Source organism: Podarcis raffonei, chromosome 3 (genome assembly GCF_027172205.1).
Source record: "Podarcis raffonei isolate rPodRaf1 chromosome 3, rPodRaf1.pri, whole genome shotgun sequence".
NCBI classification, from domain to species: Eukaryota; Metazoa; Chordata; class Lepidosauria; order Squamata; family Lacertidae; genus Podarcis; species Podarcis raffonei.
The window spans coordinates 5,926,035-5,953,753 of NC_070604.1; the positions used below are offsets into that span (position 1 = coordinate 5,926,035).

General features: G+C 44.0%; 1 protein-coding gene across 2 annotated transcripts; it reads right to left on the reverse strand.

The window, feature by feature from the left end:
• Nucleotides 1-1,125: 1,125 nt before the first annotated feature.
• Nucleotides 1,126-27,719, reverse strand: RAB1A (RAB1A, member RAS oncogene family). Of its 2 annotated transcripts, none has more exons than XM_053380450.1 (6): nt 27,304-27,719; nt 15,042-15,114; nt 12,585-12,680; nt 5,498-5,593; nt 4,839-4,970; nt 1,126-2,642 (listed from the first exon to the last, which is right to left on the reverse strand). In XM_053380450.1, the coding sequence occupies exons 1-6, from the start codon at nt 27,324-27,326 to the stop codon at nt 2,445-2,447; spliced, it is 618 nt and encodes a 205-aa protein (XP_053236425.1). In that variant the 5' UTR covers nt 27,327-27,719; the 3' UTR covers nt 1,126-2,444. The 2 variants fall into 2 exon arrangements, with proteins under 2 accessions (XP_053236425.1, XP_053236424.1); XM_053380449.1 differs by lacking the exon at nt 27,304-27,719 and adding an exon at nt 19,506-19,546.

Below are 27,719 nucleotides of genomic sequence, written 5' to 3' on the forward strand. Positions count from 1 at the left end.
ATACTAAGGAGGACCTGCCCTACAACTAACAGGATGTAATTTACACAGCTCTTTGTGTTTTCAGGAGAATGGTTAGAACTTGCCAAGATTAACCGGCTGCTTAACTTCAGCAAATAGGCACAGAAGGGTCCTCTGTTATACTAATAAAGTATGGTGCCTACATTAACCATGTGAAACTGGCTAAGCACCCAGTTGTCAAAATGTGTTCATCAGCAAGATCTGCTTTCCCCTTTGCCAGGGTCTTAACTTCCAATAGCCTGGTTCTCAGTGTTAAACCTGCTAGAACCTGAATTAACTCTGCACACGAGGAGGAATCAAGTAGGCAATCAGATTACAAGTTTGTTAACCAGAGGTTATTTGAGTACAATGGGTATATAGGTTTCATACACTTTTATTCAAGAACCTATTTGCATCCTAGGTGTTTTCTGCACTTCAGAAATTAATTTAAATGATTGTGCTCAATGAATTCACTGCATGAAAGGTTTCAGAAGTAGTTTCAGAATAACCAAAATTCCTTGAACACAAAATATTCTAGCTGGATATCTTCTACGTAAGAACCATTTTGATCAAAACAGTACACTATCACCCTCAAAGCATGTTAGGAATTGATCCACTAAGCACATCTCATTATGAAGTACACTTTATTGTGAAGTTCAAGAGCATATTCAAAGTTTCAGTAATTTCAATCTTCTGACAACAGTATGAAGACTTAAGGTACTATGTATTCCAGTTGTGGATGCAAATCACGTTTATCCCAATATTGGGATGAGTAATCATTTTAGTGATTTGCTAATACACTTGCCTCTCAACATATCTAACTGGCATATTTTGCAGTCACATCTGGTTGTTTTCTTGCAAAAAAGCCTTAATGGCAGTTTTAATCTCTTTTAAAAGAGAGATTATTTAATCAAGTTGGTAACTTTAAAACCCAGATAACAGGCACTAATGGATTAGTTTCTCTGTACAAGACGTGGTCGCTGTAGCAATAAATCAAGTTTTGAGTTTTTGCTCAGACTTACATTTTAGAGTCTTCTTGCTGCACAAAGTTACATTAGTCATCTGGTTATTTCCTTGATAACCAGTTCCCACCACTCCAGCTTCCTTGTGCATAACCAAGCCAACCAATAAATTGCACTAAGTTTTATTAAAGTCAACAGTATTTGATTGTGAGAGAATGGAAGTAACATTATTTAGAAAAGACATAACATCAGATTTTAACATCACCTTGTTAGTTTGAAGTCATTCATATATTAGGAAAATACTGCTTTCCTCTTCTATGACAGAGCAAGAGACACCAAGGTATTTCTAAATGAAATCATTTAGAAAGATCCAGACACTTAGGAGCAGGGAGGGGGAGAATATGGTACATTTAGAGTGATTATGATTCTATAAACAATGTTATAAGATTTTGTGTTCCAAGTATAGCATACACGCCAGAAACACCATGGCAACTCTTAGTCATTTAAGCCATACTTGCTAGTTATTTGTTCGGCTGGGAAGGTATGGTCCAGGAAAAGGTTCTAAAGTGCCATTACTGCACATAAAAAGGTACATTTGGGGCACAATGCAAGCCTTTCCACTTTGCCATAAGAATTAAGACAATACTTAATCACCATACAGTTTGATATTACTTCCAATAAGTACAATATTTATTAAACATTTCTTCAGTTTGTTACATATTGTGCAACAAATTACAATGTTCTGCAGCCACAAATTATATGCAGAGTATTAAGAAAAATCAGCATCTTGGATCCAAAGAGCTACTTTAGGATTGCCCAAGGTCTAAGGCATTGCCAATGGAAATCTGCGACTTTCCTTTCAGGGGCAGCCACCCCCCACCCCCAACGAAACATGCCTCAGTTTAAAAATAAAAAAAAAGGTTTGTCTGGGAGAGGTACAAGTAGAATCCAAACCTGCCTTGGGCGCACAGAACCAATTAGTGCAGTTCTTTGGATCAAAGACAGATTGCAATCTCTCCGTTTACAACTCTACAAGGAACTAGCAAATCAGATCTTACATAGAACATTTGTCTTACTGAACTTTATGCATGGAAAAGTGACAAGACACAGTTGTGCTGTTGGATACAAAAAAGGCTATACTTCATCTTCAGAAGACTAAACCTGACATCTAAACATGCCAATATGATCAGAACAAAATAATATATTCCAAGTTTAGCCAACCACAGGAAACGATCTGGTATAAGAAAAAGCAACAAGGATTACACGCATTTATAAACCAGCACACAAAAGGTTTAACATATTTCTGAAAATGAAGTTAGCTTTATTGAATTGGGGGAATAAAAAAGTCAGTATTGACCATTTACAATCTCTGACCTTTGTGGAGACGATAAGAATCTGTTGTAGTGCAGCTACATACAGTACAATTCAGGCATTTTTTTCAGTTGGGTTCAGGTTTCAGATTCATTGCAAATGGGGAGGAGAGTTTTAGCAGCAACCTCCACTGGACTGCTTGACGGGAGTGCTCTGAATTTTAACATTGGACTTCTCTGCACCACCTGCTGTAGCTCCAGGGCCCATCCGTTTTTTGATCTCAGCAGCCATGGTCATGAAAGACTGTTCTACATTTGTTGCATTCTTTGCACTGGTTTCCAAAAAAGGAATCCCAAGGGAATCTGCAAATTCCTGTAGGTAAAGCATATCAGTGTTATTTATGCTGTCCAGAACTTGGAGAAAAATAAAGTAGCTCTGCATTTTGCCACTGTACACGAGCAAGTCAGGTGTATATTAATGCCTTACTACCGAAGTCAACACCATCCCTTTACTAGGTACATTTTACGTATCTTGAATCATTGGTACTAGGACTGTGTGATTTATTTATACATTGCTGAAAACCAGCTTAATGTCCAGATCGTGATAAAGGTTTGAGAATTTTTTGGCCATGCAATACTCTGCTCACGAGGGGTGGAAGCAGTTGCTGAACTCCTTGCTGCTAAATGCCTCCGTGCTTGCAAGGAATGTGCTATCAGCTGGCAATGTAGTCCTTTAAAGGTAAAGGTACCCCTGCCCGTACGGGCCAGTCTTGACAGACTCGGGTTGTGCGCCCATCTCACTCAAGAGGCCGGGGGCCAGCGCTGTCCGGAGACACTTCCGGGTCACGTGGCCAGCGTGACAAAGCTGCATCTGGCGAGCCAGCGCAGCACACGGAAACGCCGTTTACCTTCCCACCAATAAGCGGTCCCTATTTATCTACTTGCACCTGGCGGTGCTTTCGAACTGCTAGGTTGGCAGGCGCTGGGACCGAGCAGCGGGAGCGCACCCCGCCACGGGGATTCGAACCGCCGACCTTTCGATCGGCAAGCCCTAGGCGCTGAGGCTTTTACCCACAGCGCCACCCGCGTCCCAATGTAGTCCTTTACTGCAGAGTAAATAGGTCCCGCTCCGGCGGGAAGGTAAACACCGTTTCCGTGCGCTGCTCTGGTTCGCCACAAGCGGCTTAGTCCTGCTGGCCACATGACCCGGAAGCTGTACGCCAGCTCCCTCGGCCAGTAAAGCAAGATGAGCGCCGCAACCCCAGAGTCAGTCACAACTGGACCTAATGGTCAGGGGTCCCTTTACCTTTTTAAAGCATTTTACTGCCATGTAAAGGGCTGCTAGCCAGCTCTAAAGCAGCTCTGCACCCTGTTGTCCAGGGAAGAAGGAAAGAGGAGTGGAATTAAGCACAGCCAATTGTAATCTGCTCTCTTTGGGGGCTGTCCTTAACATTGCTCTGTCAGGCAATGGATCTCTTGCAATGGAAATTGTTCCTAGAGGGAACTGAAGAGGAGGGATGCAGAAACCAAAATTGTCCTCAGGGACAGTGGAGGAAATCATGACTCTGGATCTGGTTCATGAGACCTTGCAGAGGGAGGTGGGACTGTGCTTGCCAAAGCCTCTATGTTGTGATTCTTCTGCAAGAAACTTTCTCCCTCTGTTTTAAAAAAAGATAATTCCCCCCCCTCTCCCCACCACTTGTTCATCTCCTATTCTTTAGTTGCAACTGCAAACCTGCTTCTAGGCAAAACGAGGTTTAGGAGGAGTCAGGCTTGGAAAAGATTCTCTCCCCCGGCCCCAATTTCCTAGCTTACAACTTATATCCTAGTAGCCCCAGTGGACTTCTTTAAAACGTTTTCCACTGCTATTTCTGGTTGAAACTGGCCAACTTGGAAATAGCTTGACTCCAGGCCCTTAAGTGCCTTAAATTTCACCCCCACCCCCCAGCCAAGAAATGGTTGAGTTTTCAGCTGGGCGGGCAATGATTGATTCCCCCCCCAATTCAATGAGTGACTAAACAACTGGGCATTTTTACACACACACACACACACACGGAGCAACTGCCAATCATTACACAACTGTTGCTCTAACTAAAGGGCAATATTGTCTTTTTAATTTAGTGAATAGCACTTCTAAAAAATGTAAAGTAGACACTGAAAAAGGGTATCCCTGGGGTGTGAAGTTCTCCTTTCACTTGCTCATGGTTATGTTTTTGGTACATTCCTGGGGAGTTTAAAAAAATTGCAAAAAAAAATTCCTCCCCCCCCCAGGAAAATGCAAGGAAGTGCTGCAGGAGAACAGTGTTATTGGCTAGGGCTGGGCAATGCATTGTCCAAAACCGGTGTGAAGTTCACATCCAGGAATCAACGGCTTTCCCCTCCCCACCTTCCCCTCCCTCATTCTTATTTCAGACATTGTCATATATATTGTTATATCATGACATTTAGCTGGTGATATAGCACAATGTTGAAAACCAGATATTGCCCAGCCCTACACCACCTTAGCCCATATCCAAAGTCAGAACTGTTGCAATTATTTTTTAAAAAATTGTAAAATCAGTTGACGTACCTTTGCTGTTGTATAGTCTACTACTTTCTTTGTGGTCAGATCACACTTGTTCCCTACCAACAACTTGTTAACATTTTCACTGGCATAACGATCTATTTCTTGAAGCCACTGTTTTACATTATTGAAAGACTCCTGGAACATAAGGAGGTATATGTTAAACATTGCCTTTATCTTGTACAAGTGTATGAGAGAACTTGAAAAGTTGCTATAAGCTAGCTTAAAGCTCACCCCAGCAAATTAATTTTTTTAAACTGGACATATTTTTTTGACTAAGGTACTTAAAACACACTCTTCTTAGCTCCATCACTTCTTCCTGTGGCTGCAGCCAAGGAAAAGGACCTTGTCAAGCGCAAGATCTTTCCTTCAGAGAGCCACAATAGCAATGTAAATAAGCTGCATTTAAAGCAATTTGGTGTGTGTGTAAACTCTAAAACAGACACCTTTCTGGTCACCTAGGAAGGAATAATTGAAAGGCTGCCAGGAAAAGTGGAGCAGGAGGCTCAGAGGGTAGAACTACCACTTTATATAAGCCTCCTCTCTGCACACAAGCTTTTGGCACCTATGTGCAAAGTTTACATTTCCCCATGGTTTGCTCAGAAACCATAAACAAGCTTTTAGACACTATTTCCTCAAAGGCAAAACAAAGGCCAACTGCTTACCTGATCTGTAACATCATACACAACTATGATGCCATGAGCTCCTCTGTAGTAACTAGAAGTGATAGTTCGAAATCTCTCTTGGCCTGCCGTATCCCACTACAAAAAAGCAAAAGGGAACTTAGAAGATGGCATCTGTTCAGAGATGCAGCTCACTCTATTGCAATAGAGAAAAGGGGAAATGGGGAAAGTTAAAAGGAGTTTTGTGTAAATTCTTTCAGTGATCCTTTATGGACTGCTCTGAAGTACCTGCCACAAAAAAGACGACACCTTTACACTACTGAAGTGAAATTGAAAGATACTGCCATACATACAGTGTCAACTGTAAAACATGTGACTATTCAAGGACCCTCAGTACATTTCCCCACCCCAGCATGCCCCTCTCTAAATAGCACCTGGCTTAAAAGAGTGAAGGATCAAACCCTCAACAGTGAGGGTTAGCAACAGCCCTGCCATCATGCGTCTTCAATTAGCAGCCAAGAAGCTCGGAAATAAACAGCACAGTGATGTGGAGCAGCAACATGGTAATTTCCCTGGTCTGGCAGCCGTTGTACTACTAATTTCAGTGAATTACAATTCAGAAGCTTTTTACATATTTAAGGTCCTCAGTTTTTGGAGAGCTGCACTGGTCTTGAAAGTGCGAAGGCTTTTAGATGGTCACTGCTGTGCCATGGAGCACAAAGGACGATTGAAATGTGAAATCTCATGGGAGCCTTTGCTTTTGAAGTGTTCTATAGAACTCCGATTTCCCACATTCAATGCATCAAACACAGATTGCAAATTTGGGAGGGTCACATGAGCCAGGCTTACCTTTGCAGAAGCTGCACGTTTAAGACCTTAAAAAGCATGCAAGGCAAAAGTGACAGACCCCAGGAGACAGTCAGTGACATGGCCTTTGCTGCTGTCTACTTTCACAGTTTAAAGGAAAAATGCTACCACCAGAAAGGTACAGTAAGCTCTCTCCTCCTCACCTCCCCAGTTCGTATTTCCACCCCTCAAATTACTGGAACGGCACCTGGTCAGTGTTCAAAATTAGCCAGGCGCCAGTCACGTTTCACGACTGGCAGCTGGGCCTTTGCAAAGGCATGCAGATGTCTGGGCGCCATATTTTGCACCCTAGCTGTGGCAGGAGACGTGGCAAAGACAAAAGCAGGGTGCACAACTGCCCTGAGGTTGCTGCTGAAGAGCCGTTTGTGACTGCTGCCTGGAGCCCCCCCCCCCCCCCGCGTGAATGGGGAGCTGCTGCTTGTTCTGCCCTCCACGGAGCACTTGGCTCAACCCAACCCTGCCACCCTCTCGCCCCACAAGGCAGCAGGAGTGTTCTTGCCGCCACTGCCTTCTCCTATTTTCCATTCCTCCCTTTCCCTCCGCTCTCCCTTCTGCAGCCTCGAGCTCTGCTCACCCGACTCTTGAGTAAGCCACTGAGTTTCTCCGGCTGAGGGCACAGACTCCAAAGTAAAATTAAGAACAGTTTCCCAGATTCATTTGACTACTATGCTGAGAGGGACAGGGGAGGAAAGGTGAGCCCACTGAAGAAGAGAGTTCCCCAGGCAGCACAGAGAGGGGAAAGTGCTTTATATGTTGGTTTAGATCAGGGGTCTGCAACCCGCGGCTCCGGAGCCGTGTGTGGCTCTTTTACACCTTTGCCGCGGCTCCGGGGCGGATACTAGCGAGGGGAGGCGGCGCATTGTGCGCCCCAACACTCCCCACTGTGGCGGGCGCTGTACTGGCTGTGACGTCGCATGGGGGCGGTGCGTGCGTTAGTCACGCACCGTCCCGACGTCACCTTCCCGCCCACCCACCCGCTACATTGTAAGGGGCATGTATGCTGGTCACTGCATTAAAGGGGGCATGTACGCTGGTCACTGTTTTGAAGGGGAGTGAAGAACACACACACACAAAAAGGTAACTTGTTAATTTAACGTTTATTTCTATGAGGAGGAGTAGTTCTGAGGGGTCAAACAAAGAAATAATGATAAAAAAGTGACAAAAAAGTTATTTTTATAATGACAAGTTTTGCGGCTCACAGTTTTTTTTTCTTCGGAAACGGGTCCAAGTGGCTCTTTTTGTCTTAAAGGTTGCAGACCCCTGGTTTAGATCACGGGTAGGCAAACTAAGGCCCGGGGGCTGGATCCGGCCCAATCGCCTTCAAAATCCAGCCCGCGGACTCTCCGGGAATCAGTGTGTTTTTACATGAGTAGAATGTGTCCTTTTATTTAAAATGCATCTCTGGGTTATTTGTGGGGCACAGGAATGTGTTCATTATTATTATTTTCCCCAAAATATAGCCCAGCCCCCCACAAGGTCTGAGGGACAGTGGAGGGGCCCCCTCCCAAATAAGTATGCATGAAGTTGCGGCTGGGGAGGGCTGCTTCTGGGTTGGGGCTGCGTGTGTTTCTCTACCAGACACAGTCATTTTCTCATGATTCCAGCCCAATCCAACACATTAAACCCGAAGAGGTCAGCTCAGCAGTTGTTCACACCTCTTTTCTCTCCGTGTGTGAGAGTGTGCATGTCTGTGTACAGTGGTGCCTCGCAAGATGAACGCCTCGCAAAACGAAAAACTCGCAAGACGAAAGAGTTTTCCGTTTTGGAGGTGCTTCGCAAAACGAATTTCCCTATGGGCTTGCTTCGCAAGAAGAAAGCCCATAGGGAAATCTCCGCCGGCCTTCAGAAGAGGTCCTGGACCTCTTCTGAAGGCCGGCGGGGGGCAAAAGTCTTTGCTCCCCCCGCCTGCCTTCCCGGGACAGCGGAGACTTCTCCGCTGTCCCGGGCGATCTGAAAATGCTGGCGGGCGGCAGCGAACGCTTCGCTGCCACCCGCCAGCATTTTAAAAGCCCCCGGGACAGCGGAGAAGTCTCCGCTGTCCTGGGGGCTTTTAAAATGCTGGCAGTCGGGAGGAAAGCCCTCCTGTCCCCGGAGCTTGCGGGGTGGGAGGTGGGGAGAAGGGCTTTTCTTCCCACCGCCAGCCTTCAGAAAAGCCCTTGTCCCCCCCCCCCAGCCTTCAGAAGAGGTCGGGGGACAGACTGTCCCCGGACCTGGTCTGAAGGCGGTTTCCATAGGAACGCATTGATTGATTTTCAATGCATTCCTATGGGAAACCGTGCTTCGCAAGACGAAAAACTCGCAAGAAGAAAAAACTTGCGGAACGAATTAATTTCGTCTTGCGAGGCACCACTGTATTTGCAACTCTTTTCTCTCTCTCCCTCTGATGTGAATTGTGTATTAGATCATGCGTTTAAACAAAAAACAAATAGAAAGTGCTATCACGGTTTTTTGGAGGGGGGGAATAGTGACTAGCCATTTTATTTTTGTGACTGAAACCCAGGTTCCAGGCGCCGTGTGGTGAATAGCTTTTTTAACACTGTCCCTGGTTCGCCCCTTCCCCATTTATAGCCAAAGGTTCTCAGAATTTGAAAGTTCCATTCTCAGTGTCGCCAAACGTCATGCACAATCTAACTTGAGAAAGTCCTTTTAAATTCTACGTCAGCTATGGACAGACCATAAATACAAAGAACAAGACAAGACTGCACCACTATCATGCATTTCAGTGCATATGTAAACCGTGGTTTGTTGCTGCTCTGCTTATGCCATAGCCAGTTCTATGACTGGAAGTGCCACTAAAACACTCCATGTGGAATTAGTGTCCAATTTTGATCACACATTATCGAATAGGTTTCTGCTTCCCATACAAATGGATTCAAGTTACAAGAAAGGAGATTTCAATGAAACACCAAGAAGAGCCGCTCAACAGTGAAACGGACTCCCTTGGAAGGTGGTGGACATTTTTCATTGGAGATTTTAAAGCAGAAATTAGATGGCCATCTGTCATGGATGACTGAGATTCCTGCATTGAAGGGTTGGACTAGATGACCCTCACGAGTTCCTTCCAACTTTACCATTCCAAGTGTCCAGGAGATTTACAGCTTCTTTAAGCAACCTAAATTTCTTCCTAAACCTGCTTGCATATACCTTTTCAGCTATTTATCCACTATCTTAGGGACACTCAGGGTGGATAAAAATCAAAGTTTTTTAATAAAATAAATAAATCAAGATTTTTTAATTTAAATTGGATTTATAAAAATAAAATGCTTTTGAAGGAAAAATCTTTCTAAAGATAATTTTCTATTTAAGTTACATTATAGTCCAAAGGCTATTCATCAGGAAATAAAGATTTGTTTTCAATTATGTAGCATGAGGCTTTATATGCAATGTTTAATTTTTTTGGTAAGTGAATTCCATTAATCCATCACAACATCATGATCTTCCAGAGGTTTCTGTAAGATTGTTTGGGGCAATTTTTCTAAGGAGGGTATTATCACAGATGCTTGTTTTTGCAGTTTTCAAAAGTGTGAATTTGTGTCTGCAGAGATAACATGCCTTTTCTTCACAGGAAAAATGTTATAAAATAAATATACAGAGTTGAGGGGAAAACCTTAATCCCATTGTTCCTCTGCAAATTTATATACACAGAATCAACCCCTTACCTCTTAAATGCTAAGTTCCAAGAGGTTCAATGAATAGATTGTTTGGAGTGGGATAGATCTGCACAAGTAGCTAAGTGTGAAGCAGTAAAAATAAAAGTGCAACCTTGTGAACAGAATACTCCCCAAGTCTTGGGATCTTTGTGTTCCATGTCTGTGTGACTCAGACTTGAGGCAAGTGCTGAAGGCACTTCAGGGCTGGCAAACTCTTCCCAAGCCCATTGGGTTCCAGCAACTGCACTAACACTTAACTGTACAGAATAAGCACCTGAATGTAGAAGCAAATCTAAAGGGATGGTTGGTGGTGGAAATACAGAAGTTTTAAGTTTTTCATGTGTGCTAAAACTCAGTCTAAGTTTTTTTGGTTTTTTTAAATGTTTAACCACATCAGTTAACAAACATGGAAACATATGCTATAATGTTATTGTTTTAGTTAAATAAATTATTTAAGTTGCTATTAAGGAAATGATTATTTTTCTCCTTCCAATAAAACATAGCAGAAAAGTTGTCCAAATATAAACAGTTAACTTATTAAACCTCACAATAATTTCATAATTATCTGTCTATGTATTTCTAATAGTATAACCAAATCAGTAATTTTTTATATAACTATAAGAACTACTCTGAAAATTTATTATTCCAAAAATGAAACCTTCATCTGGTTGTAAATATTAAGATTATACCAGCAAGAATGAGTCTTTCTGTAAAAAAAGTGATTTAAATCAATTCTTACTGACTAGTGATTTAAATCAATTTGATTTAAACCAAATCCACCCTGGGGGACACTACAGCCCTATTACTGTTTCTACATAGGCCTTTCACAGCTAACCCCAGCCTTAACCATTTCAGATACAGAATCTCATCTCACTGTATCAAATATTTTGACAGACTTTGATTCTACGTAAGAGGATTGCAGAACCTTGAGTTTAGTCCACTGGGCACCTGAGGTATCCAACACAGGCATTTCCCCTACCCCAATTAGAAAGCGTAGCTGGAAAAAGGGGTGGCATACCACAAGAAATACAAATTTGCAAGCAATACAAACCACTGGTAGACAGTTGCCTTAACATGAACAGGCTCTAAATGGGCTGTAGCAGGGAAATGCATTAGATAACATATGAAAATTAGCTTCAGTAAAGAAATACAGTAGAACCTTATGCAAATAACACAGCCATAACCACGTGCAAACTCACGACCAAATTGTTCTGCCCTATTAAGTCATCTCTGATATTGCCCAAGGATATAAGCTCTCCAAGAGGAGTAAGGAACCTGTGTCCTTCCAAATTAACTCCAACTACCATCTACCTTCAAGGGTGGCGCTGTGGGTAAAACCACGGTGCCTAGGACTTGCCGATCGTATGGTCGGCGGTTCGAATCCCCGCGGCGGGGTGAGCTCCCATCGTTCAGTCCCAGCTCCTGCCCACCTAGCAGTTCGAAAGCACCCTTAAGTGCAAGTAGATAAATAGGTACCGCTTTCTAGCCGGAAGGTAAACGGCGTTCCGTGAGCTGCGCTGGTGCAGGCTCGCCAGAGCAGCAATGTCACACTGGCCACGTGACCTGTGTCTGTGGACGGCGCCGGCTCCCGGCCTCTAGAGTGAGATGAGCGCACAACCCTAGAGTCTGTCAAGACTGGCCCGTACGGACAGGGGTACCTTTACCTTACCATCAGCCTTAGCCAGCATGGCCGCAGGTCCAGGGGTCCGGCAATATCTAGAGGGTCCAGGTTCCCCACCCCTGCTCTGAATCTTACTGTGTTTTCCTTAGTTTGCTGCTCCCTAGTATATCCCAAAGTGTCACGAGTGCACTTGGTTTTCACTGTGTTCAGGGTTAATGGAGCTTGTTAATTGTATCATTGCAGAAGTCTCTTTGCATTTAGCACATTAAGATACACCAGATTTCCCAGACTTGTAGTTTGCCAATTGTTTAATTTAGAAATATCGCCTTGCTGAGCAGAGAATACAAACAGCAGTCAAGTTGATTGAAATGAAGAGTCTTCCCTGGAAAAGAGCCTATAAGAGTTCATTGTTGGCTTCTGCACAAGGTTTCCTACTCCTCCCCAGCACAGACAAAAGCAGGTTATTTTGCTTCAGGGAGTCAGAACATAGCAGCAGGAACTTAAGTCAGAAACCAAACAAGTTTCCAGTTTTAAAACTGGAGCAGGAACCATATCAACGGGAACGAATTGTAAGGCCAAACGTTGCAATAATAATAAAACAGCAACACTTGACTTGAAATCACCAGACTGCATTTTAATTAAACATGGGTAAAAAAATCACAATTCCCCAAAGTATCTGATTAGCAGCAGTAAAGCACTTGGACCATTCATTCAGCTCCTACTTCTAATATTTAACCATTTTATAGCACTACAGAAATTAACAAATGGGGCTGGATTCATCTAAGCAGTTGCACAATAAATCCTAATAGTACAGGGCTGACCCCTTCTCTTCACCCGCCCCCTGTCCCAAATCAGCACTAGGGGTGTGTCCCCCCCCCCAAGAACAACACATAGAGGAGAGATTGCACTGAAGGGACAATCATACTGGCACAATGTTGAATTCCTCCCATGAACTAGATTAGATTCACCAAGCAGAACAGGCGATACTTACTATCTGAAGTTTGATTGTTTTCCCATCTAACTCTATAGTTCTGATTTTAAAGTCCACGCCAATTGTGCTGATGTAGCTTTCTGTGTACGTATCATCCTAAACGGGAGAAGAGAAAAAAATATCACCATTTACAAATCAACAGCACTGTGTCCTACAAAGGCGAAACAAGAATCAAGACAAGTCAAGGTTCTGGAAAGGGTGGAGCTGAAGCCATTATACCAGCCTGTACTCTCACCTTGCGTAAAAAGTGATGCAACTATATGCACCAGCAAAGGTAAGGTGTCATGGATCACTGCAGACACGACTTGCAGTCAAAGTTTGGCCACAGTCACAACTATTGCAATATATATTTCAATAATGCAATGGGTGAGGAAACCTTAAACCACTATCTGCCTGGTGTCACAGTAAGGGCTGATTCAAGTAATTCTGTCAGGGACAGAAAAGGAGCGAGAAAAGGCATGCTCAAACAGAAAAGCATGAATTATCAATATGGTGTGTGGTTTTCCATTGAACCATGCATTCCCCATTAACAACCCCAAAATATTGGGTGGGATTCAACTAAATTATTGCACAAGTGGAATGGAGTAAGGAAACTCCTTCCTCCCATCTGTTCTGGGGTTTTTGTCATACCTCTGCAAATTAAGGGATGGCATAGGGCACATGCAGGGGGAAGAGAGGGAGAAGTCCTGTTGTGCAAGCAGAGGTTGTTCTGCTCACACAATTATTTAGTTAAATACTGTTCGCAGTTTATATTAATCAGCTTATTGTTCAATTATAAATTATAACTTACATGCTATATAGAGCTATTTGCTCTACATGAAAAGTTTGGGCTCAGCTTTTGTAAAATGTTATTTTTCCTGGGAATTCCCAATTACACAAAAAACCATTATAATGCACTGCATGAGTCCGCTGGGCCCTAGGAGTAGTTTTACACAAAGAGGTTCTTTCTGCTCCAGGTGGGTTTTATCTCACTTTGGGTGTAAACTCTTATTGTGCAAATATTTACTTACATACTTATTTACTATTTATTTACTTGTTCGGATATTGTTGTTTTAAGAAAAAAACTATTAAACTGTTGGGATTATTGAGATACATTGGACACCCTTTTCATTACATTATTTATTTCTGTTTTGTTCTTCTCCTGGGTTATAAGTACAGTATTTTGCTCACACATATTTTCTAGTTTTGCCTCTAGGGCTTCCCAATAACTTAAATTCCTCATTGGGCTAGCACTGTGGTCTAAACCACAGAGCCTAGGGCTTGCCGATCAGAAGGTCGGTGGTTCGAATCCCTGCAACGGGGTGAGCTCCTGTTCCTCGGTCCCTGCTCCTGCCAACCTAGCAGTTCGAAAGCACGTCCAAGTGCAAGTAGATAAATAGGTACCGCTCCGGTGGGAAGGTAAATGGCGTTTCTGTGCGCTGCTCTGGGTTGCCAGAAGCGGCTTAGTCATGCTGGCCACATGACGCCGGCTCCCTTGGCCACTAAAGCGAGATGAGCACTGCAACCCCCGAGTCGTCCGTGACTGGACTTAACGGTCAGGGGTCCCTTTACCTTTAATGTTTTTGGAATATGATGATACTAATAAAATCTTCATTAACTTGTGAATTAAGAGTTGTTGACTCTTAAGATAAGCAATAATGGACTTTCAAAAGCAGTTTGTGATGTAGCATGGGGCCTGCTTTTCAAAGTAAAAAGCATTAGGCATGCTCAAGATTCTGGCCTACTGATTCTCCCCTGCTGCCAAGTCTTAGATTTAGTGAAGGAAAGAATAAGAAAGACAACCACCACAATGTTCCTCCCTGAGTTATAAGCTAAATGTAGAACTTCATTGTCTTATGCAAAATTAGGCACAACTCACAGCTGCAAACCTTAGCATACTTATTCCAAGTATACTTGGAACTCCATACAACTGTCCTACTGAACTCCATGCAATTTACTTTCAATTTAATTGTGCATAAGATTAAACTAAGAGTTCAACCTGCTTGTGTTTCATATTCTACAAATATTACAAATCATAGGATTAGTTCTCAATATGGCCTACAGTTATCATGTGGTAATTGCAAAGATCATATAGCAGTATGTTCAAAGATCATATGTTTTGATAGCTCTCCATTCAAGCTACCAAAGGAAGGAAGCTTATCAAGCAATCATGCAAATGAGCTTGGCATAATTGCGCAGCAAGGAGAATTCAACAATATGCGAGTTGTCAGGTGTATATGCAACTAAAAAACTAAACTTCAGTTCTGCCTGCTAGAAGAACCCATTTGAATTTAAAGGGTAACTGCACCCATACAAGGAGAACTCCTTTTCATGTGACTGTAAATTGGTATTTTCTTTTGATTGTGACTACCCAGTACGAAAGAAAAACCAGGAAACCTGGAACACATTCATTTTTGCATTACAATCAGTTTTTAAGGTTAATCGTTAACACAAAGTTGAAGATGCATGACAACTTACTGCAAACCTAAGCAGAAGGCAAGATTTTCCAACACCAGAGTCTCCAATCAGAAGCAGCTTGAATAAATAGTCACTGAAAAGAGAAAACCATAATTAAATCTACTATAGTATGGCACATAGCAATTGAAACTGTTGGTTCATAATACACTTTGTTCTATTTCTATCACAAACTAGGGAAATTTCACACCCGTGTGTGTGTGTGTATGAGAGACCTATACAGTGGTACCTCGGGTTACATACGCTTCAGGTTACACACTCCGCTAACCCAGAAAGTGCTTCAGGTTAAGAACTTTGCTTCAGGATGAGAACAGAAATTGTGCAGCGGCAGCGTGGGAGGCCCCATTAGCTAAAGTGGTGCTTCAGGTTAAGAACAGTTTCAGGTTAAGAACGGACCTCTGGAACGAATTAAGTACTCAGCCCGAAGTACCACTGTATAAGTAATGCTTGTACCTAAAGTACAAATTTAAAACTAAATTCCATGGTTACCTGGAACTACACTTTTGTGAAGGTACTGAAAAAGGTTAAAGATCCTTAAGTTTCTTCAAAAAAGCTACAAGGCTGTCCAGATGGGAACTGCTGGTTGTAGAACCTGGTCAGCTGGTTCCACAAGGTGATGTTAGGTGACTATTGTTCCACACACTGGCACCAGTGGCATCGTGTTCCATAGGGCTCTATCTTGTCTTTGGACATCATCCACTGAATTGGAGTCTTATTTAACGTCTAAATGAAACTACAGGTTAGGGCACCTGGGCTAAGTGTCAACAGTATATAGATTACAACTAGCTTCACATCTTTTCATCCAATCCAGGTGAAGCAGTGGGCATTCTGAACCAGGAACCTAGCTTGCTAATGGACTGGATGAGGGTCAATAAACAGACAAGAGAGAAGCACTGTTGGGGGTGCTCCTAGCTGTTTATTGAGGCTCTGGTATCTTGGAACACCTTTCATAAGCTACAGTCACCTATACTCTGGTACCCTCCCAGGGTGACCACTGCAATACATGGGGCCCTCCCCAGAGACGCTCGCCTAGCACCTATTGTCTTTTAAATGCCAGGTGAATAACGTCCTATTCGTCAAAGCCTTTTAGCTTCATTTTTGGATACTGTACTAAAGCTACCCCACAGGCTGCGTGCTGTTGCTAATATTTTAGCTGCTTTTTTATACTACATGTGTTGTTGGGGTTTTAAATTGTCTTCTTGGTAACATTCCCCTTTAAAAAAGGTTTACCATGTTGCAAACTGTCTAGAGCAGGCTTCCTCAACCTTGGCCCTCCAGATGTTTTGAGACTACAATTCCCATCATCCCTGACCACTGGTCCTGCTAGCTAGGGATCATGGGAGTTGTAGGCCAAAAACATCTGGAGGGCTGAGGTTGAGGAAGCCTGGTCTAGAGGACCCAGTAGGATGAACAATATTCAAGTGTGACAAATATATAAAGGCTTCAGAGACACTTTCTAGCCCCTAAGAAGAGGTATGCACCATTGTAGAGATGGTTCAAATTCCTGCTGTTCAGTAGCTATGAATAATAGGATGCTTAAGACATTTGCGATAGCATGGTTGATTCTTTTCCTATCTTGCCCTTCCAGAGTTTTGTGGAAGCCAGAAAAGAAAACATTGCTACTCTCAGGAGACTTCTCAATACAGTTACTTAAAAAACACTAGGCTAACGACTAATCACAACATGGAATATGTTTTCATTAGAAGAGGGATCATGTGAAGACCATGGAGTTTGTGTAGCTAGGAGAGAACTCTCACAAACCTGAAGAACAGTCCCAATGCCACATAACTTATAACCCTCTTTAAAACACTGGAAATCCCATTTTTATTAAGATTGCTGTGAAAAGCCTTTTGAACACCTAGGCTTTACTACCTGCCATAGGTTGCATTACAAAGAACCCAGTATGCATCAAGAGCAATACTAGTTTCAGGTGATCATAAATCCCCTAGTGTAGCTGAAAGTAAATAATGAACAGCAATTATAGAAAGGCTTTGTATATGCAACACCACAATCCTAAACTCATTACTTGGACAAAGTAAAACTCAAATAAGATTGACTTCCAATTAGTTTGGGATTAAAATTCAAGAGTAAGAAGAGGTAGAATAATGAAAACTAAAGGGTTCAACTAGTATGTATGCCCCATGTTTGTTCATGCCACGTTTAGAAGGAATAGATAATGCACAAACCACTTAAGTCCAGTATGTCATATTTATTTAAATATATAGATTACAAGCAATTATGAATACACTGAGTTGTCGCTGACCTATCTCAGTATTAGCAGCTGCTAACATGATACACTTTCAGGAAATGTTTGTCTTAAAACCTTGAGTCTGTTAAGACTGTTCAGAGAATAATAGTCACCACAGTGCCAAGACTTCCTTAGAACAGATTTCTTGTTTAGCACTCCATGTTGTTAGCTTTACCTAACCAAAATAATGTAACTGTCTGTACTGCATTAACTACTATGGCAGCTGTAATTAGGTCCAGTTAAGAGTATAGGAGACATAAGGGAAGCTCATCAGAAGCACCTATTCTATTTTTAAGTGCCCTAGAGTAGTTGCAAAAATTCAAATGCATTTTGCAGATTTGACATTGGAATGAGGACCTCTCACTTTAACAGTATCAAGCAAGTTAACACTGATTAACCATCACATTAAAAGCACTGTTATTGTTCAACGAAGTCTCTGTCCTGACAGTAATATCGAATCACTCGTTCAAAAGCATTTTCATCTTAAAAAGAACAATCTTATTATTACATTTATATCCCACTTTTCTCCAATGAACGCAGGGTTTCAGTTTTCTGGTATAGTTTTCTGAATATTAAAAGCAGATTTGACATTGCAGATAAGTTTTCGGCAGTGGGAAGGATCCGATTATCTCAAGTGCCATTCCACATGGTATTTGATATTAAAAACCCAGAGGTAGGCTGATGAACTTTCAGACATGAGCAGCCTACATATCGGTATGCAATTGCTGGAAGAGATCTAAATAACAAGATTTAGAAACAAAGCTTAGTGATGCAGTCCTATGCAAACTTTCCTGGGTGCAAGTGCCAATGAAACAGTGACTCTTATTTCTGAGAATACCTACCTACCTACCACGCCCTTCATTCAAGGATCACAGGGCAGTTTACAATATAAAAACACAAACATAATAACAAACAAAATACCCCACCAACAGTTTAAAAGGCCATAGATTGTTTAATTAGCCAAAGGCTTGTGAGAAGAGGAATGTTTTGGTCTGGCACCTAAGATATGTAAGAAAGGCGCCAGGTGAGCCTGCGTGGGGAGAGCATTCCTTAAGTGGAGAGCCACCACAGAAAAGGCCCGCTCTCATGTTACCACCCTCCACACCTCTCAGATGATGGGCCTCAGATAATGATCACAGAGTCCAAGTCAGTTCATATGGGAAAAGGCGGTCCTTGAGGTATTGGAGTTCTGAGTCCCTTAAGGCTTTATGGGTCAAAACCAGAACTTTGAGAATTGGGCCCGGAAACTAATTGGCAGCCATTGCAGTCAGGCCAGGATTGGCATTATATCCCCAAACTGTTTTGCCCCAGTGAGCAACCTGGCCACTGAATTCTACACCAGCTGAGGTTTCGAAACCGTCTTCAGAAGCAGCCCCATGTTTAACACACTGCAGTAATCTGACCAAGAGGTTACCAGAGCACAGACAAAAGAAGTTAAGCTATCCCTGTCTAGATAGGGGCACAGCTGGGCCACCAGCCAAAGCTGATGGAAGTCACTTCACTTCACTGAGGCCACCTGAGCCTCAAGCGACAACAATGGATCCAAGTACAGTGGTACCTCGGGTTACAGACGCTTCAGGTTACAGACTCCGCTAACCCAGAAATAGTACCTTCGGTTAAGAACTTTGCTTCAGGATGAGAACAGAAATCGTGCTATGGCGGCTTGGTGGCAGCAGGATGCCCCATTAGCCAAAGTGCTATTTCAGGTTAAGAATGGACCTCCAGAACGAATTAATTTCTTAACCCGAGGTACCACTGTACCCCCAATTTGCGTATCCACTCCTTCAGAGGAAGTCTAACCTCATCAAGACCAACCGCCCATCCATCTGGTCTAGGGAAACACCCACTAACACTGCTTCAGTCTTTTATGGATTGAATTTCAGTTTATTGGCTCTCATCCAGTCCATTACTGGATGAGAGACATGGGTCCAGAACATGCACTGCCACACCTACAGATGCAACAGAGCTGTGTGTCATCAGCATATTGCTGAAAATGTACTCCAAAACTCTGGACAACCCTCCCCCCCACTAAAGACTTCACAGGACTGAAGAGCACTCCCTAAGCATCATCCTCTGAAAATGGCCATCCAAGTAGGACCAGAATCACTGCAAAGCGACGCCACCCCCTCCTAACTCAGACAGCTGCTCCAGAAGTATATCATGGCCAATGGTATGGAAAGCAGCTGAGGGGTTGAGGAGAATTAACAAGGACACATTACCCTGTCTCTCTCCCGACAGAGGTCATCCTAGAGTGTAACCAAAACAGGAATGTATGATCAATTTATTTCCTAGGCTTCCCATGTTCCTCCGCATGTTTCTCCTCTTCCTCTTCCTCTATTGTTGCATCCACTTTCAGAATGAAAGGTCCCTGGGCCACTACAAATACATAAAATACAGTCCATTCTTCAGAATATCTGAACTGGGAAATCAGCAATACCAGAGAACATTTGATTTTAATGTGCTAAAACGTGCTATTGTTAAAACATGCTAAGTACAATCATACCTTGGATCCCAAACGCCTTGCAAGTCGAAGTGAGTGTTCCGGTTTGTGAACGTTCTTTAGAACCCAAATGTCTGACGCGGCTTCTGATTGGTTGCAGGAGCTTCCTGCAGCCAATTGGAAGCCACGCCTTGGTTTCCAAACGTTTTGGAAGTTGAACGGAATTCCGGAACGGATTCCGTTCGACTTTTGAGGTGCCACTGTTCACAGCCATTATTTTATTCATATTAAGCACTCACTTCTTACTGATTTCAAGGGCTGGGAGCAAAAGAACTGTGCGACTAGTTTTACATGTCCAATGGCATTACACGGGGTTGCTTCACTTGCACATTAGCCTCTCCTACTATTGTGCAAACTAGTTCTGAAACCAAGGATACTTCCATAAGGATCTGGCACACCAGACTGCATTCTTCACAAAGGCAAAAAGAGCCACTGACCCGGACAAGTCCTTGGATGGGCCTAAAGTAGCTCACTAAATCCCTGCCATTAAATCTATAGCACAACTATAGTAATGACATTCTTCATTAATCCATACACAAGATGCAGCCCTTTTTGGAAATACTGGATTAAAACAAACATTTGCAGCAAATAATTATTCACTGCTGATCTCCTATTTTAGACACACCAGAAACTGAAATGAACTTTTGTCATCAGAGTCATCCATTTTATTTCCATATTGCCCTTCCTCACATGGGAGTTTAAGAAGATGAAGATTAAAAAATCCAAAAATAATTGAAAGCACCTAAAAATCACACCTCAAAAATAAAAAAGCATTGGTAGGTATTGGGGGAGGCAGCCCTTTACATTCTTGGGCCCCACACCATTTGGGGCTTTACATCAGTATCAGCACCTTGAATTGGTCCTGGTAGCACACACAGTCTCAGCTTGCTGCCCTGCTGAGCAGGCAGTTGGGCCACCTGGGCCTCCAGGGAAAGTCTGGAATTAAAGAAGAAGCCCAAGCTACATACCTCAAAGGGAGCACAACCCTAACCAGAACAAGTTGTCTCCCCAATTTCTGGAGATGAGAACCACCAATCTATAACACCTCCAGATCATTAGCATTCAGCCTCAGTTTATTGGCCCCCATCTAGCCCATCATTCATCCCCACGCTGGTCCAGCACAGCCTCTCCGATGCAGGTGGAATGGAGAGAGAAGAGAGTATCACTCCAAATTTTAGGATGACAGTTCCCAGCAGCTTCATAGAAGTATGAAACAACAAGGTGTACAGAATATACCCCCACAGAGCAACACACCACAAGTACCACGAGGTCAAGCAGCAGTTCCCCAGTACTACCCTCTGCTGACAATCCTGCAGTTAGGAGCAGGAATGCTGTTAACATGGTCAAACACTGCTAAGAGATCAAAAGCCATCCAAGTCAAACATCTCCCTGCTCCTCTCTCCAAAGGTTATCAATAATCAAGATGACCAAGACTGTTTCAGGGTCAAATCCAGATCTGAAGATAGACTGCCTCAGCTTTGACAGAAAAGGGAGGGCGGGGGGGGGGGAAGCTTTGCGAAGGGAACAGTAGCTGAGAGAGGGGAGGCTTCGCTTCCCTGCCTGGCCATGCAGAGGGGGCTGAGAGAAAGCCATCCTCTGCAGCGTTGGGGAAGGGGAAGAAATTAGGAAAGCTCCACCTGACAGAGGGAGGGAGACAGTGATAGAAACTGGGATAAGAATGCTAGGAGTCATGTGGCTTCTGGGACCTAGGTTGCGGGTGCCAAAACAAAATGTCTAAGCACCATTTTTTTAAAAAAATTGCTGTAGTGGGGCGGCCTCACAGGAAAAAAAAAGGTGCTAGGCAAATCAGGGGAGCTGCAGGGTAGTGTGGCACCAAAAGACATGTATTTTGCTACCACTCTACCCTGTTAAACACCTGCTTCACCGTCAGCACAGAACAAAAAAAGATGTGCTTTTTTGCTGCTGTGCTACTGGGCAAATAAGGCGTGTGTCATTTGCTACCACTGTGGCTGGCAGGCCAGCTGACTGCAACCAGGCAGGTGGAGATGCTAGGTGCCAAGGGTGGCTCCTGAACATTTCCATCCTGTCGCAAAAGGCTGGCTACCTGATACAAAATGCGACTGGCACCCGGCTAATTTCAAACGCTGGAGGGAGAATAGGAGGAGGCGGCAGCAGCAAGAGCGCTCCTGCTGCTGTCGCCTTGTGGAGCAAGAGGGTCATGGGGTTGTTTGGAGCCATAACGCACCTGACGCCGAAGTCCGGAAGCCATGGGAGCTGCTTAAGAAGTTGCAGCAGCAGAACAAGCAGCTCTGCAACTGCAGTGCCGGTAGGGCTCCAGGCAGCCGCCGCCGCAAACAGCTTCTCAGCAGCATCCACAGCAGCAGGGGGTGGGTGTCTGTATGCCATTGATTGTGCCACTTGCCGTGTCGGCACCCTGCTGTTGCCTTTGCCACTGCTCCCTGCCACCATGAGCAGCCTTTTGCTGCCTGCCCTCAAGAGTCACTGCCTCGGCTCCAACAAAACTGAGCCGAGGTGGCCTCTGCTGAGTGGGTAAAGAAGGAAAAAGAAGTGGCTTGGCACCAGTGGATGTTTTGGCAGCAGGAGAAGCCACAGAGAATGACAGCCTTATTATTAGTGGAGCTGCTGAAGCCTGATGAGCTGGACTGGCTGTGGGGAATCACCTGGCTCACGCAGCACCAAAAGATGTGCTTCTCTTTGGTGCTGTGCAAGCCAGGAGATCTGTGGGGCACCATGGCACAAATGGGACTAGACAATGTGTTTTGGAGCCCCACAACCCAGGTTCCAGGCGCCATGTGGCACATAGCTTTGAACACTGCCTCAGATGTCATAGCCTAACCCTCACATCATACCTTTCCTCAACCCTGCCGACCCACGCTCTGAGCTCTCCCTGTCCCCCATCTCCCAGTCACATGCTCTTTTCTTACTAATTTCAACAGAACACAAGAAGAGAAACTAAATCCAGCCATAATCAAGTGCGGGATGCAACAACAAATTAGATTGTAGGAACCCAAGTTTAGACTGGCAGCATTTCTGTGCAGTACTTTAGCCATATAATGCTAAAAAGTTGTGTATCTTAGCTTTTTCTTCACCATTCATGCAGATCAAATGGGTTTCTAAAGTTGGTAGTACTAGTACCACTCTAACATCCTATTGCAAATCAAAGTAACATGTGAAAACACAACCTGAGTCTCTTGATGGCTGGGGCACAATCTGTCCAAAATTAAGTGCTGTCCAAAATTAAGTAGTACCTACTTAACTTTCTCTCAGCTGTGGGATGATTTTGTCTTTGGTAACTTGCTGTTTTTTAATAATCAGCTGTTTCCGCATCCCCACAATGATCTGACTATATTTCCTAATCACATCCACCCTCCCGATAATTCAGCAGACTCCTAGCAAACTTCACATTGGCACTCTTTAAAATAATTACTGCTCCACAGTCAACAGATGCTCCTCCTGAAATTATTTACCAGACAAGACAGATTTATGTCAAATTATCTGCTACCTATGAGCTCACTTCAAAGACACAATAAGATATCACTCAGTATTCCAATCTGAAGCATCAAGAAACTTGTTACTGCAATTTAAATATCCACTGCATATCAAAACAAGTTACAGCTGTTGTTGTTTTTTAAAAAGGGGGTATTAGGGTGAAACGCTGATACAACACCTGACCATTTCTTTAATGTTTCTGTTGCAGAATATTAGAAGCAAATACAAACTTCCTAGAGCTGGGGCACTGCTGGGTACTAAAATGACTCACAGCACAGGCTCATGAAATAAATTTGCAGAAAATGTGCATATGCTAATTTACATACATGGGTGCAAAATTTGGGCTGAATTTCATAGGGGAAACTTTTTTGCCTCTTGCTATGGGTTTCCAAAAGATTTTCATTGGTATAGTGGGTTATAGCCATTGCTAATCCTGTTCAGAGTAGACCTACTGAAGTTAATTAACATGGCTAACTTAGGTTGATTAATTTCAGTGGGTCTACTTTGAGAAGAACTTAATAAATGGATTGGGTCCCACACCTCACCTACATTCTATATGCACCTATTAAAAACTAGAAGAAATCTTGTCCAATATCTAACATAACACTCATGGTCTCTTTCACAAACACTTCTCCTTCCACATGCCATCCAGCTATTGCATATATTCACAAGTCCCCTATCACCAGTCAATACCATCGACACACAATATTCAACAACCACGATCTATACTAGAATTGGGAAGCAAATGAAAACAGAGGGTGGTGGGGTCTCAAAGCACTGTGCTTTGCAGTTCACCCAGCCATCCTATAGGCAGGTTTATTTTTATTTTTTTTGGACTGGGGGAGGTGAGAAGAACCATGGTCTAGCACAAAAGACCCAGGGTCAGTCCCCAACATCACCCCTGCCTAGTGTCCCCATACAAAGTTTTGAGAGTCATAATAAATTTAGATTTATTGCCCTACAGTGTCACTGCGGTTGCCAGAAGCAGAACATGATCTCCTGATAGCAGCCTACACAGTTCTCAAGAGAGGGGGAACTTAAAAAAGTGCAAGGGTCAAAGAAGTTCAACAGTTAAACAACCATGTTAAACAGCTAAATAACTTCTTTTCTTAGAAGCTATCACTGTGATGCAGCAACATTGCAAAATTAACGTTAAGCCCACAAAGCATTTTGTAAGCATCATGTGGTGAGCACATGACCAGCAGCTAAGTGAAGGGTAGACATCTATGTCAAGCGGTCAATAGCAATTGGTTGAAAAGTGTGTTAGATGGACTGCCAGAATGAGACAAGACTTCACTTTATTCCTTACAGCTTAAATTTAGGGAACTCAACTAAGCTTTACTACATTTTAATACAAAACAGCAGGGTTCATTAGAAAATAAGCTTGTACGGCAGCCTTAAGGGCGTAAGTAAAGTAGGCCTGCTATGTGCGCAATTGCTTCTCAGTGTAGAGGAGAAAATATCATTAACTTTTCATGACGTGTCATAAAATCTTCTCACTCCCCATCTGTGACCACTGCTGTTTGTAACCCAAACTCCCATGGGACAACATTACAGGCTTCCTTCATTTCCCTTTCATTCGCCTTCACGTTTGTTAAGTTTCTAATACATTTTGAAGACAGCTGAAGCCCGAAAGTGTTTCAGTAGTGTAAACAGAGTCAACTGCTAAGAGTGCAATTTTCAGCCAACAATTTCTTGCCTCAATTGTTAAATCCACTAGATGGCTACTCCCAGCTTCATTCCACTTCCTGCACTATGGAAATAATACTGACTTCTCTTTTAGGGTAGCTGCCTCTTAAAGCAGGGCTGAAACCACAAGGCCTCTGGGTTGACTGTGCTCCTATATGGCCGGAGTAGAGAATCTGATCCAACCCCCCTCTATCTGACCCTTGAGATTCTCCCCAGTCACACCCTCTAGTATTTGTGCTCTGCTGGAATGTGTTCTTAACTATGGAAGTGCCTCTTGCTTGTCTGGATGGGTGACAGAAGGACGTGTATGAGTACTAAAGTACTGTACAAAGGTAAAACTTACATTCATTGCTCCACCCACTTTTGCCTCTGGACCTGCTCACCACTGACAACCTCCATAAAGTTGCACAGAAAAGAATGCAGCCCTTGCGTCCCCCATCCCTGCTAAAATTTATTTATTTTTAAAAAAATATTGACCACACTTTCAAATAAAATATTGCAAGGCAGTAAACCCCCTAAAAACATCAATACGGGAACCTCAGGTGCTCAGAATTTGTGGTCTATCTTCACACAATCCAAGTCCATCATAACTGAGAGCGAGGACAGGAGACAGTCTGCACCACTACTTTTGTACTGTCCCTCCTATATTCTGAAGCACATAGTGACACTGATACCAGTTTTTCCAGTCTTTTGCAGCTGGCCAACTAAGCCGCATGTTCACCTGAATCTCAGATCCCTTCACTAAGATACTGATGCTACTAAACTAAACTAAGACAAAGGAGTTTGGACAAGACAGCAGGCCTTCAGGGGGAAAGAAGCAAACAACGAAAATTGGGACGGGGAGGCTGGTAAGAGAAACTGGTAGGTGGAAAATATGGGAGAGTTGACAGAGATAGCAACAAAGATGCAGTCGTAGGGACTTGTAAGGAAAACAGTGAAGGGTGTCGCTGAGATACCTGAGTGAAGATAGAGACTGCACCTGCAAAGAGGGAAAGAGTGCCATGGGGTATAAAGAGAACAGAAGAAATGTTGAGAGAGGGAAGTTCAGGGAGGCCTGTAGCCACGGGGTGGGAGAGGAATAAATACACTTACGGGTCACAGAGAAAAAGAGGAGGCGAAGAGAGAGATTACAATTAAAAGTTACAGCTGAGGGCACAAAGCAGGGGTCAGAGCACAGGACTTAAACCTGGGAGACCATTCAGTCACAACTCATGCAAGAGATGTAGATCACTTGGTACAGCATAAGACTCTTAATCTCAGGCAATTTTGCTGGGCAAAATTTTTCCTGCATTGCAGAGGGTTGGACTAAATGATCCTTATGGTCCCTTCTAAATCTACAATTCTATGATTCTATCCTGGGTAACTTTGGGCTAGTTACCTATCCTATATCAAAGGAATGTTGTGAGGATTAAAAAGAGGCGAGCCACATATACTGCCCTGTGCTCACTGGAGAAAAAGTGGATTTTTTTTTAAAACAACTCTCACTGACTTTCAGAGATTAAAATACTAACACAGCTCTAGTGTGTTAGTGAAAGCATTCTACACAGTGTGATTTGAGTTGTGCACCTCTGCTATAAGGTTTGCCAGCATGTATGCATACTACTACTTAGCATCTGGGCTCCACAATTTAAAGTTTGAGTTGCATACAACATAAGTGTGCAGAACACAAAGGCACAAGAACGGAACCGGGCAAAACCATATCTCACAAACACTTTAAAAAAGATTGTTTTGCCCGAATCTGTTCTTGTGCCTTTGTGTTCTGCGCACCTATGGTGAATGCAACTCAAACGTTAAATAGCGGAGCCCAGACGCTAAGTAGTAGTATGCATAGTTGCATACTATAGTAGTAGAGGTGCTCAACTCACATCAGGCTATATATCTCTCCACAGCAGGAACTGTTACCGAGAATGTCATCAGGAAGCAACCTGTGACATCCATTCCCCTAATACTGGAGCCCCTTTATAGATCCTCGCCGGCCAAATGCGCCCAAACCGTCCCCCTCCCGGCCCCACAACAGGACTTGGGGGGGACCCTCAGGCACATTCAATTCCACCGCTTCGTCTCCACAGGACCCCCCGCCCCAATATTCCATTAATACCACTTTTTCGCAGGCCCTTCAGCCCCCTGCTTTCTGCGGCTGGGAGGCCGGTGGGAGCAACTCACCGCCCCCCACCCCGCGTCCAGCCCCCTTCACCTCAGAGATATTTGCCCCCCCCCGCACCTACTCCTGCTCTTCGACTTCCGCGTCGCCCCCAACCCCGAATTAGGGTTTCCCCTCCCCCCTCCAACCTAACCGCCCCCCCCTTCGGCCCACACGCAAGCGCAGAGCGACCCTCCCCGGGCGCGGCGCTACTCACTATTCGGGATTCATGCTTGACATGTCAGCGGGGCCCCGCGGCCTGTGAAGAACGAGCTCGCTCCGCGGAGCAGGCGGCGGTCAGACCCACCGGTGGCGGCTCCTCCCGGCGGTCAGGCTCCCTTTATCCGACCGAGCAGCGGAGGGGAGAGCGGAGGGCAGCACCGGCAAACGGACGCGGCGTCTCCCTTCTTGGCCGGGCTCCACTCCTCCCCTCAAGGCGGCAGGCAGCGTCCGCTCCGGCACCCAGATCCCAAAATGGCTGCCGGCCCCGCGAACCAGGAAACAGAGAGGCATCCGAGAGGAGGGGCCGGGCTTACATTGCGGCGGCCGAGTGGGGGAGGCCTTCTCGGGGCACGCCGGGAAATGGAGTCTCCGCGGGAGGAGGCGGCCCTCGGCCCGCCGCGGAGGCGTCAG

Bases quoted from the DNA above. Each gene is read 5' to 3' on its own strand.
- RAB1A (XM_053380449.1), bottom strand. From the start codon at position 19,531: ATGACCTCTGTCGGGAGAGAGACAGG. The intron at 15,115-19,505 runs GTAATGTGTCCT...TTCTCTTTTCAG, and splicing joins TCTGTCGGGAGAGAGACAGG to TGACTATTTATTCAAGCTGC. The intron at 2,643-4,838 runs GTACGTCAACTG...CTTTACCTACAG, and splicing joins TAGACTATACAACAGCAAAG to GAATTTGCAGATTCCCTTGG.